The 12,807-nt window shown below is 45.5% G+C and overlaps 1 protein-coding gene across 1 annotated transcript in view; it reads left to right on the forward strand.

Annotated features, from left to right (window-relative positions):
• KCNH2 (potassium voltage-gated channel subfamily H member 2) overlaps window positions 1-12,807 on the forward strand; it is a 1,978,218-nt gene that overhangs the window by 1,787,673 nt on the left and 177,738 nt on the right. Inside the window, exon 9 of the mRNA XM_086940929.1 lies at window positions 12,238-12,490. Coding sequence (XP_086797055.1) covers window positions 12,238-12,490 — 253 coding nt within the window. The remainder of the gene's footprint in view (window positions 1-12,237; window positions 12,491-12,807) is intronic.

A 12,807-nucleotide genomic window follows, 5' to 3' on the forward strand; every position in this document is an offset into this window, starting at 1 on the left:
TAATTATGACTGTCTTCTATAGGTTTCAATTTAGATAGTAGTTAATTCTTGCCTTTGCACTTTAGAAGGACTATAATTGGACCTAGATGCAACGCACTTGACCAAAGTGCCCCTGCTCGGCATCTGGTTGTCTCGTTATGTTGCAAACAGAATTTTGATGGCTAAATATTTAATATTTTCATCACCCTTTTCTATTGTATGGCTGACATTTGTACACTGAGACAATAAATAAACTAAACTTTTGAATTTTGATTCTCTTCGTGTAGTATTCTAAGCAGAACTAAATTATGTTTGTCCCTTTCGAACAAAATACAGATTTTCCACTTGTTTTTCCAAATGCAGGGAGCATTCTGCAACATTTTTAATTATGCTAAGAATTATTGTCCCACATAATGTAATTAGATAGCGAACACACATTTTTAAATTAATATTTAAGTCCTTTCAATTAACAATTCCAACCTTCTTAACTTTAGTAATAGTATTAGGCCTCCCTGGCTCTGTAATTCTTTCAGCAGAATTACTTAGTGGGACAGTACAGATTTAACTTCATCCAGCATGTATGATTGGAGAAGTGGGTGTTTTGGGATTGTTAATGCAGTATGTTTCTTGTGGGTTCCCAAAAAAGTTATGAAGGAGTTGTATATCTACCTTCAGCCTAACTTTGAATTAACCAAACAAAAGGTGATGATGGACGGAGAGCTCAAATGTTTCAGACACTCACAGATCTGGGTTGAATCCATCATCGTTCTTTAGCTCACTTTGCCACCCCAGTTCGGACCCAGCCATATGCAAATCGGTCTTGACCCTATTCCTCATGGGAACAATCCGGCCCAGGCTGGGTCTGAACTGGGGTGGCAAAGTGAGCTGAAGAACGATGATGGGTTCAACCCAGATCTGTGACTGAGGGTGAGTGTCTGAAAAGTTTCAGCACTCCGTCATCTCCTTGTGTTAACTTTGAATTAAATGCACAAAATGTTTAGAGAGCCTAAATTTTGGCCAGAATTATTCATTCACTGTCCATCTCTTTACACATCAAATTATTTTAGTAATCAGGTGTGAATACTGGAGACACAGCTTTTAAGGCATATATTCTTGCCTTTTTTTTATCCCTATTATAATATTGTGAGTTAACCTTGCACCCCAAATGATGTTGCACTTTTATTTTCCTCCTTTTTTTCAAACAAGGAAAGAACCAGCTACATTGTAGGGGACACCGACCCCTTCTTTCGCAAAGTAGACTGTTATCAACTGAATTTCAATAAAATGATAAAACCATGACTGTGTAGGGGTAATTTGTGTGCGCCTGACGCCGCCGTGAGGGAAACGGCTCCAGGCGATTGCTTCTGCCCACCTGCTCACCATCCAGCGCCCGTAGCGGCCCCGGACAGCGGACCACCACTACCAGCAGCCCTAGTGAGGGCGTGACACTTGACCACGCGCCCGGAGGCGCCATAAGTACAGCGAACACCTCCCGCCCCGCGGGACGCGCGCGGGCCGCGCCGGGCTGAGCCCGGGCAGAGGGCGGGCCGTCTGAGGCCGTCAGAGGCAGGCTGAGACAGGGCAGGATACATTACACACAAAGGAGTAGACCAGGTCTAGAGGTGGTGTGCATCTGAACAAGCGACCGTGAAACAAGTGGTGTAATTGCAGGCAAAAAAAGTCGCTGAGTCACAGAGGTTTTGATAAATCCCATCAGCCCACCCAGTGGCGGAGTTTCATCATATGGGAATTGATAAGTACTCAAAACCTCACCCGACCTTATAGTGCCAGGATAATATCTCATCTGAATACATATCGTTCCTCAACTTATTAACGTAAATAAAGTGCAGTGCTCAAGTGAATGTGATGAGTTAAAATCGACTACTGAGACTCAAGAACCTTTCAAATAGAAGTCTAGGTGTCAAAACTTAAAAACACGCCGAGTAGTTAAAATTTGATACTACCCTTTGGCACTGAGCAAGATGGTCGACATGTTTCAGCCTGTTGGGGGACTACCCCGGCTTTCTTCAGGACCTTTCATATAGAAATGCTACTGCTACTGACAGTGATTTGTGGTATGAGGAACAGTAAAAATGTACTTATGGAGAGTCACATATCTACCAGGAACTTTGCACTCCAATGTTCGCTGGAGGAAGAGAAACATGACTTCTTCCTATCGGGAGACAGAAAATAACACAATGGAACAGGACAAAGTTGTCTACATACATCTACATGAATACACATACACCGCTCAGATTAACACACATGCATGAACCATTTTTGTTCCGCATTACTAAAACAAAAAGCATAATAGCTAAATCACTCAGAGGCATTTCCTCATAGTGATACTCACCCAGCTTTGTGTGGGTGATGGCCTCACCTCACCCGGCAACCGCTCGGGAGAATGAGGCCCCGCTCTACAGTGTAGAAAAAGGACATAGTAAGTGCTCATCATCTTCCATGCCCAGCCAAATTGCTCTACACATAAACCCAACAGACGTGTGATGGAGACCCAAGAATCAGACCACAAGGTTGTCTGCACGGGAGCTAGCAATGATACAAACAGAGGCTATCCACACGGGGGCTGGCAATGAGACTCTAAAAGGCTCCAATTTCCAAAAGGTTTGGGTGTGTTACAAACCGCCGTATAGGTGCTGATAAATGCCTCATGGAGGCAGCCTATCAATCCCAGTGTGGGTACTCAATAAATGACACAAGGTATCAGGTGCAAAAAAGCTCTTAGCTAAAAACACACAGTCTTTAAACAAATTGTGAACAGTATTGAAAAACATTAATAAAGACCCCTACTTATCTAGATTGTCCCCCATTTAAAGGAACATATTGAGTTCCCATCGTTTAGAACACATGGTCTCTAGAGTATGAGGACAGTCTTGGCTCCTTACAACAATAGTAACCGCCAAGTGAAAACCAGTGAGCGCAGCAGGGGCATCACGCATCTTACCTGTCCGTCGGTGCCCCTTGTAATTGCCGAGCGGAAGTGGAGGTGTTTGTCATCCCGCCCGCCTACTCTTTATAGACGGACATCTATGGAACCAAAGCTTTAAGAACCACTTTTGGTTCCATAGATATAGTGTTGGTCATCGCTGAGCGCGTGCGCAGATACACTTGTCAGGATCCTTACTTTCCTGACTCAGCGCAGTGGCGTTTTTCTAAACAATTCTTTCCTGAGGATACGTCTTTAGATCAGAGAGTGTCCCATAACATTTGAACAGTCAAAACTTGACTTTCTGAAGATGTGGTGCGACATTAGTTTCACGTGACCAATTAACCTATTACTGTCCGTCTATAAAGAGTAGGCGGGCGGGATGACAAACACCTCTACTTCCGCTCGGCAATTACAAGGGGCACCGACGGACAGGTAAGATGCGTGATGCCCCTGCTGCGCTCACTGGTTTTCACTTGGCGGTTACTATTGTTGTAAGGAGCCAAGACTGTCCTCATACTCTAGAGACCATGTGTTCTAAACGATGGGAACTCAATATGTTCCTTTAAATGGGGGACAATCTAGATAAGTAGGGGTCTTTATTAATGTTTTTCAATACTGTTCACAATTTGTTTAAAGACTGTGTGTTTTTAGCTAAGAGCTTTTTTGCACCTGATACCTTGTGTCATTTATTGAGTACCCACACTGGGATTGATAGGCTGCCTCCATGAGGCATTTATCAGCACCTATACGGCGGTTTGTAACACACCCAAACCTTTTGGAAATTGGAGGCTTTTAGAGTCTCATTGCCAGCCCCCGTGTGGATAGCCTCTGTTTGTATCATTGCTAGCCCCCGTGCAGACAACCTTGTGGTCTGATTCTTGGGTCTCCATCACACGTCTGTTGGGTTTATGTGTAGAGCAATTTGGCTGGGCATGGAAGATGATGAGCACTTACTATGTCCTTTTTCTACACTGTAGAGCGGGGCCTCATTCTCCCGAGCGGTTGCCGGGTGAGGTGAGGCCATCACCCACACAAAGCTGGGTGAGTATCACTATGAGGAAATGCCTCTGAGTGATTTAGCTATTATGCTTTTTGTTTTAGTAATGCGGAACAAAAATGGTTCATGCATGTGTGTTAATCTGAGCGGTGTATGTGTATTCATGTAGATGTATGTAGACAACTTTGTCCTGTTCCATTGTGTTATTTTCTGTCTCCCGATAGGAAGAAGTCATGTCTCTCTTCCTCCAGCGAACATTGGAGTGCAAAGTTCCTGGTAGATATGTGACTCTCCATAAGTACATTTTTACTGTTCCTCATACCACAAATCACTGTCAGTAGCAGTAGCATTTCTATATGAAAGGTCCTGAAGAAAGCCGGGGTAGTCCCCCAACAGGCTGAAACATGTCGACCATCTTGCTCAGCGCCAAAGGGTAGTATCAAATTTTAACTACTCAGCGTGTTTTTAAGTTTTGACACCTAGACTTCTATTTGAAAGGTTCTTGAGTCTCAGTAGTCGATTTTAACTCATCACGTTCACTTGAGCACTGCACTTTATTTACGTTAATAAGTTGAGGAACGATATGTATTCAGATTAGATATTATCCTGGCACTATAAGGTCGGGTGAGGTTTTGAGTACTTATCAATTCCCATATGATGAAACTCCGCCACTGGGTGGGCTGATGGGATTTATCAAAACCTCTGTGACTCAGCGACTTTTTTTGCCTGCAATTACACCACTTGTTTCACGGTCGCTTGTTCAGATGCACACCACCTCTAGACCTGGTCTACTCTTTTGTGTGTAATGTATCCAGAGTTTGGGGATTGAGTAGACAGGTCGTAAAATATTCCCCTCGACCCTCCACACCTTTGTTTTTTGAGACAGGGCAGGGCCACGGATCTTGGTTTTGGGACAAGCGCTGGACTTTTTTGGGGGGGGGGGGACCTTTATTATTACTTCAAGCAAATACAAATATGGGCCTACAACCATCCCGGCCGGCCGCTAGCCAAGTCGTAAGTACAGCAAATCAATGTAGGAAAACATAGCAGCCCGAGAACCGGGGTCTAACAAGCGTCCAGGATATGACTCGTATTCAGGCGTAGTGGCCGATATTCAGGATTCATGAAGGTTCATTTTACAATAAAGAAAAACTAAGGATCAGTGCCGTACAGTCATACATGGTCCTACAATAACAAGCCTGAATCAGGAAATCCGCAAATAATGCAAATACAGTTTAAGTATTGGGGGTAAGGTATAAGAGTCAGGACAAATGTGACCACAAACCCATTCCATAGCAAGCTGCACCCCCTCCTTCAAAACGAAACATACTGTAGGCAACATGAAAAACGACGACACCAAAAAGGAAGAAAGACAAAAGGGCCATAGAAAAAAATAACGGACAAAGTAACAAACCCCATCCCCCTACCCCCCACCCTGCACGCCTGCAGAAGACCACGGCCTACCCCCCCCCCCCCCCCCCCCAGCAGCGTGCCTGTCGCCCTAAATAAGAGACCCGAAATATAGAAAAAGAGGAGAAAGAAGAAAAGAAGAAAAAAGTGGAGAAGGGCCCTCGATCTTGCCACTCGGCCCCCCCCCCCACCCCCGCACCCGATAAACATCCTAAAAGCATGATCAGAATAGCCATGGAAAACATTAATCACTGAGAGCACCATCAATAAACTCCCCGCCGAATGTCCCCCAAATCGCCATCAGCCATCAATAAGTCCACCGGATCCTAGGCGGTATCACCCTTGGCCTTTCCTATCAATAGCACCAACACTTATCAATCGTCAGACAGAGCTGCGTGAAGGGTCCAGGTGATCCGGGCGGACCGGGCCGTGTTATTACTCCATGGGACTTCAGCAACCAAAACCCAGCCGAATATGTATGCCGAAAATCCATCTGTGTCGGTATCGACACCGAAAATATCCTCAAGTCCGAACACAGCCTCACCATCCAAGGAGAAAGAGTCACACCATACGGCAAGCACTGAGACGTCACCGGGGCAGCCCAAGACATAGACCAGCGTTGTTTCCCCAGCCGCTGATCAGGTATATGCCCTGACGAGTCACTCATGTGTACTACAGAGCTGTCCAAGGCGATCTCATGAACCGGGTCTTCCGGCGTCTCCACGAACATAGGCGTACCTGGAGCACTCTTCACTGACATAGAGGCAGGCACGTCGGTGCTTCCTTGAGATCGAAATGTACCCGTGTGGAATGGCGGGACAACAATGGCGGCCATCCTTCTTCCCAGGTCTCGGGCGCTACGGATCAGGGCCGCATGCAGGGTCGTTAGAGCAGCCAATATATCTTGGGACGTGGGCTCTGTCTCGTGCCGCCAGACCCCTGAACACTCCAGCACGGCGGCTTTTCCATCCAGATGTGGTCTGCGTAGGAGGGTAACAGCCGCCATCTTAGCAGATCCGGCCTCGTCCTTCTTCACCTCACCCCGGGACCGGGCCCCACACCGGGGCGCAACAGGATTCACAGTGAGGACCCAGAAAGTCTAGGCAGGCCACCCGGCGAAGAACCACCAAAGGGCTAAACAAAATCGCTGCCGCTCCTCGGGAGCCGCCCGCCGATTCCGGGGGAAGTCTTTAATTATGCCCGAACACAAGACTGAAAAGGGGGCCAAATTTCACGCACCCCCCTCGATCCTGCTCTGCCACGCATCCCACAAGGTACTCCGCTAGATGGACTGAGTCGTCACCGTCGCCAGCAAACCTCCGGCGCCCTCCGGCCGCCTCCGCACCTCCACCAATGGCCGTTGTTGTGACAGTCGCGGCCGGCTGCTCCTCTCACTCGACACCCCGGTCCCAGCTCCGTGAAGGCCGCAGAACATTCGGGGACATTTCTTTGGGTCTGCCGCACGTAGAAGCCCCAGGAGCAAACGGTAAGTGAAAGTTTTCCTTCGCCTACTTAAATATGCCGTTACGGCTCAGGATAATTGTCAGGATGTATGTGCGGGGTGAGAGGGCTCCCGAAGCCGAGCGTCTATGCAGCCATTTCGGTCGCCGGCTAGGCTCCTCCCCCAAGCGCTGGACTTTGAAGGTAGACGGCTGTGCCTTTGGTTATCGAGACTGTTCATGCACTTGCCCAGTTGTACTTTGTATACCTCGTTTAATATTTTAATTGTAGAACGTTCATTAAGGCTTTCGGATTTTTTAGCTGTGTAATTGAGAGTAACTGGGATTTTACCATGTCTAAAAGCACCAATGCAAATACTTGCCCAGCCCTCGCTACTCTTGATAATTATCTTGTCAAGGTAGTAGATAAAATTAATAAGGAACGAAGGCTTTCATTGGGTCGTGGAACCCCTTCTGTGCCTCTAGTGAGTCCACCCAAGTCACCTATATCCCTGTCGACTTCTTTAGTTGATATTAGCTGTGACCCCGATCCCCCTGTACCCCCAATTATGGCTATTCCGATTGTATTAGAGCCTAATTTGGTCTTGCCCGAGCCCCCACCAGATGTTATAGAATCTGACTCCCCGGCTCCTAGAGCCCATAGGGTACTGAGATCTGGGAAGAATATCGGCAGGGCAAATATTCCTAAACGGGGGGGGGGAAACACAATAAAAAAAGATCGGAACCTCCACCGGACAGAGTTATAAGTGATCCTGTAGCTGTAGTTAATAATTCTAATGTACAATTAGATCCTGAACAGCTAGAGATTTTGATTAGCATCATTGATGCAAAGCTTGATAAAATTATGAAACCCCTAATTGAGAAACTTAGTACCATCTCGGGGAAGTATTAAGTTTGGGTGGCCTTTTGAGTTTACAAACTGGGTCTAATGTAAGCCCTGAAGTTAGTTCAATGGCTAAGGGTCCTATAAAGGAGAGCGTAAGGACACTGGAGGATGGATCGCGCCCAGTCATGGAAGCTGTATCCAGCATAGCACCTGTGTGCTCAAAGACTTCCATCACCTTAGCTCCTATGGATAATCCAGGGCCTCCCAAAGAAAAGATTAGGCGATATGGTTACTCTCAACCTGATCTTCCCCCAGACTGTGCACCTTATGTGGCAGTTCTGACTAACGTCCCACCAGTCAGGGAGACAGGACTATATGGTGACTCAGAATCACATGAGTCACTGAAGAATAAAACAGTGGGTTGGCTGAATAAAGAGTGTGGTTTCCCAGTAGCTCTGTCTGATCAGATTCTAACCACCACAAGAACTAAATGGATAGGGAAATCACGTAAAGACATTAGTGGCGACTGTGTAATAGTTAATTTTAAAAATCCGCATCTTGCCACAACCTCTTTGATTAAAGCTACTTCCCGTCCACTGAACGATCAGGGAATCTCACTCAGACCTCTGGGGTATTTTTATAGACACCTTTTTGCCCAGCCCAAACTTGACCTTGGGGGGAGAAGAGGCTGTGTTGCTGGTATGTCTAGTGGTTTTGAGCTGGCAACATCCAATCGATACCAACCCCTGAGTGGCTTAGATTCTAACGATTGACTGAACTTTGATCAGGTTTCCTCGATGTATGACATAAAAAAGGCTCTCTGTGATGGAGAGCTAGATGGAAATGCCACAGGACTCCCTGACATTATAAGTGAGAATTATGATTGCCGTACGATATGTGATGCGGTGGGTGAATCTATTGAGTGTACTGAGGGTCGCTTTGTAGCCGATAAGTTAATTATAACTCATCCTAATTCCAACGATATCCCGGACACTCAATGTATTAGCCCCACTATCACTACTGATGTTACCGACAGACACCCAAGATGTTTTATTGCCAGTTGGAACATTGCGGGCTCATTGTCTAAAGAGGACTGTTTGGGGTGGAAAGAATTTGTTGGTTTATTCGACATTATATGTCTCCAGGAAACTTGGTGCAAAAATTTTACTGGCTACAATGGGTTTGTTTCCTACCAATTGCCCGCTGTAGCATCAACCTCTGGTAGATCCAAGGGTGGGCTCTTGGTCTTGATTTCTGTGAAAACTCCAATAATTGTTAAAAAACATGTCTTAGTGGGGGCTCACTCTCAAATGTTATGGTTGACGCAAGATGAAGGAAGAAATATCCTCCTAATCAATTTTATAATAATATATTCGACAGTACCAGGCACTTGGTGGTTAATGCCTTAGAGAGCGCACTGGCTGATATTATAGATGGTTCGAATGTTATTTTTGAATTTATTTTGGCAGGAGATTTTAACACTGCTGTTTGCCCCCTCTCTCATCAAAGTACGTGTGGGCTTACCAATCGCGTAGGAGATGCTGATCTCCATTTTCCACATAACATGTATGGGGAATCCCTGAACAATCTGTTAGCAGCACATGATATGGAAATATTGGAGAATGAGAAGAACGATTTAGGGGAGAGTATCCCGACTTTTTCAGGTAGAGGGGCAAATACCGTTATAGATTTTATATGTATGTCTTCTAACCTTATCCCCTGGAGTTTGGCCCCAAGGGTTGTGGATATTATGCTCAGCGATCATAACTGTATCACCTTTGAAGTCACACTCTGGAAAGGAAAACCTGTACCGGATTCGGGTATTATCCCTAACATTGAACCCCATAGACCGAACGGTACGAGGTTAAGATGGAAAGGGGATAAATCAGAACTGACGTCTGATCTAATTATTAGTAGCTGCCTATTAGAAATCACTGCGATCCTTGAGCATGCTGACGTCACTGTTGATTTTATTGGATATTTTACTAGAATCAATACCATTATTGACAATAAGTTTACTAAAGCAGCAGGATCTAAGCCCACCCAACACAGGGGATGGTTTGATCGTGCATGTACCACTGCACCTAAAGAGCTCAAAGAGGCTCTGGCAGCTAAACCTAGAGTTGGTTGTCAGGTGTCCCAGCTTAGAACAGATTATAAGATAATACTAAAGCGAAGGAAGGCCGAGTTACGGCTTGAGGCCTGGGATAAATTGACTCTGGCTGCAGAATCAAAAAACTGTACCCTATTTTGGCCTACTGTCAATTGCCCGTTCCTCAAAGATGAGAAGGTACCGGAACTAACCTCCATGGTCAATATGGAAACATGGATCTCCCACTTTTCTAATATTTTTGACTCTGACAAAGCCTTGGGTAACAATGTGGATGGTTGGCCCACCATCCCTCTGAACATTACTATTACCGAGGTTATGAATAGTATCAGCGCAAGTAAGGGAGGAAAAGCTCAAGGACCGGATCGGGTGCCCATCGATGTGTATAAGACAGCCCCTGAGGTCTGGGACCCACTGCTGGTTAAAGTTTTTAATGCAGCAGTTTGCCATGGGATACCCCCAACCTGGGAAGAATCAATTATTATTCCCATCTTTAAAAAAGGCGACCGAGGGGATGTGAAAAACTATCGTCCAATTTCTTTATTGGATTCCTCGGTGAAAATTATGAGCCGGGTACTTATGGTTAGACTGGAAGAATGGGCAGAAAATAACGGGATCCTGGCCAACTGCCAGTTTGGATTTAGAAAAGGGCGTGGGACAGTTGAGCAATGCTTAAATCTCAAACTTTTGATTGGGAAATATACTCAGGCCAAGAAGGGCCCAATTTACCTCTGCTTCGCAGATTTGAGCAGCGCCTTCGATATGGTGGACCACGCAATCCTCTGGGCCAAACTGATTGAAATGGGGGCACCCGAGGGTATTGTCTTCTTTCTGGCCCGACTCTATGTTAAACTGTGTACTAGCGTTCGATATGGTTCTAGTGGGGAGTGTACCACCAAATTTAAGATCAGTAGGGGTATAAGGCAGGGGTGTGTTTTAGCCCCCCTGCTTTTTACTCTCTTTATCAATGAGGTGGACTCGACATTACAGACAGTAGTGGCAGACGCACCGAGAGTAAGTGATTTCAATGTCCCCGTACTGCTCTACGCGGACGATGCCGTGCTGCTGTCCAGGACCCCGATAGGACTACAACGCCTGATGGATGGGTTTTCACAATTTATCAGGAGCAGAAAACTTGTGATTAATAAAACTAAAACCTATGTTATGGAGTGTGGGCCACAGGCGAGTAAGCCCCAATCTTATTACATTGAAGGCAAAAGGGTCCAAAAAGTCGATAATTTCTGCTACCTAGGGATCACCTTCTCTAAGAATTGTTGCTGGGCCAATGAGCATAAGAATGTCAGGACTAAGATGATGAGAAGTGCAAATGGGGTGTTTACTTTTGCTACCAAACTAGGGAATAAACGGATAAAAGACATGCTCAAGATCTTCCAGTCTAGATGTCTCTCCGTAGCCCTGTATGGGGCAGGGGTCTGGGGTCTGGCCCCAGTTGGAAGCCTTCAGGTGGAGGAAAATGCCTTCCTTAAAAGACTTTTGTGCTTGCCAAAATCTACCTCCAACGACTTAGTCCATAGAGAACTGGGAATTCAACATTTAACTGATTGGATTCTTCTGTGACCTTTAATGTTGTGGTGGTCAATTTGGCTGAATGAAGAGACATCCTTAACCAGAGCTATCATCAATGATTGTCTCACTGTTGATTACCATTTAAAGATCCCGTGGATTAAATATATCATCAACAGTTTCCAGGAGATCTATGGCCTTAATATTATTGGGGATCGATATGGGGCTTCAGACTTTTCTAAGTCCGAAATGAAAAAAATCTTTTTTAATCACAAATTAGAGAGGCGGGCAAGTAATGATGGAAAGTTATCCACCTGTGTGTTTTATAACAGTCTGAATGAAATAGGGGGCTTCCAATCGTATTTGACCCTAGTGACAAGAGTTTCCCATCAGTTTGTCTTAACAAGGTTGAGGATGGGGACTGTGCATAATCTAGTTGCCTTCCCTTCGCTGAACCTGCATCCTGTTGGCCCTTGTCCATGTGACAATACTTCTGCACAAAGCACCACACACTTTCTCCTGCTGTGTCAATTGTATGGGAATTTTCGTAAAACTTTTTTAAAACCTATTTTTATCAAGTTTGGTGTTAGAACAGTTCATGATTCTATGAAATTGCTTTTTAATTTGCACCATCCCGATGTATGTTTTTATACTGCTACCTTCCTCCTTAAAGCAATTAGTGTTAGGAAAAGCATGAGTTTTTAACTATTTATTTAGTCCCTGCCTGTATAATATGTTTTTTTTTAAATCTCGAGCGTTGAACTGAAAAAGTAATTGTATTGTAAATGTTGTATGTTTTGCATTTATTATATGTGTGCTTTTATGGACATGTCTTTTGTTCCGAAAAAGCCTTATGAAATGAATGACTGTGTAGCTCGGGAGAGGGATGGAAAGCGAGTCTTGTCTCGGGTAGCATACAGGCAGGCTTGAAATGCACTTACACAGTTCACAGTCACTAAATCGTGTTTTTTTTTGGTTCCACAGGTTCTGAAAGGCTTCCCCGAGTGCCTCCAGGCCGATATCTGCCTGCACCTAAACCGCAGCCTTTTGCAGAACTGCAAGCCCTTCAAAGGTGCAACAAAGGGCTGCTTGCGGGCCCTGGCCATGAAGTTCAAAACCACGCATGCTCCGCCGGGCGACACCCTGGTGCATGCTGGGGATGTCCTCACTGCCCTCTACTTCATCTCGCGCGGCTCCATTGAGATCCTCAGAGGAGATGTCGTTGTGGCCATTCTTGGTGAGTTTAAGGCAGAGAACGTGGAAGATAGATATATATGTGTGTTCTTTAAACCCATAAGTGTAGCCAGTCTTCCGTGGCCTTCATGTCCACAAGGGACTCGAGCGTCCATGACAGCGGACCTACTTCACCATCTGCGCTCCCAGGTTAATCGGGCACCAGAAGACGTCAGGCTCTTGGAGTTCACCAGGCAGGCCTGAATTCTGGGGATAATTTCAGCAAGCTCTACCTAATCTGGCATATATTCAGGCATATTACAGCAAATTCCACGCGTGGTCGCTATAGAATCACTACAGGGACACCTCAGCAAAGCATAT

Source organism: Lissotriton vulgaris, chromosome 10 (assembly GCF_964263255.1).
Source record: "Lissotriton vulgaris chromosome 10, aLisVul1.2, whole genome shotgun sequence".
In the NCBI taxonomy this organism is placed as follows: domain Eukaryota; kingdom Metazoa; phylum Chordata; class Amphibia; order Caudata; family Salamandridae; genus Lissotriton; species Lissotriton vulgaris.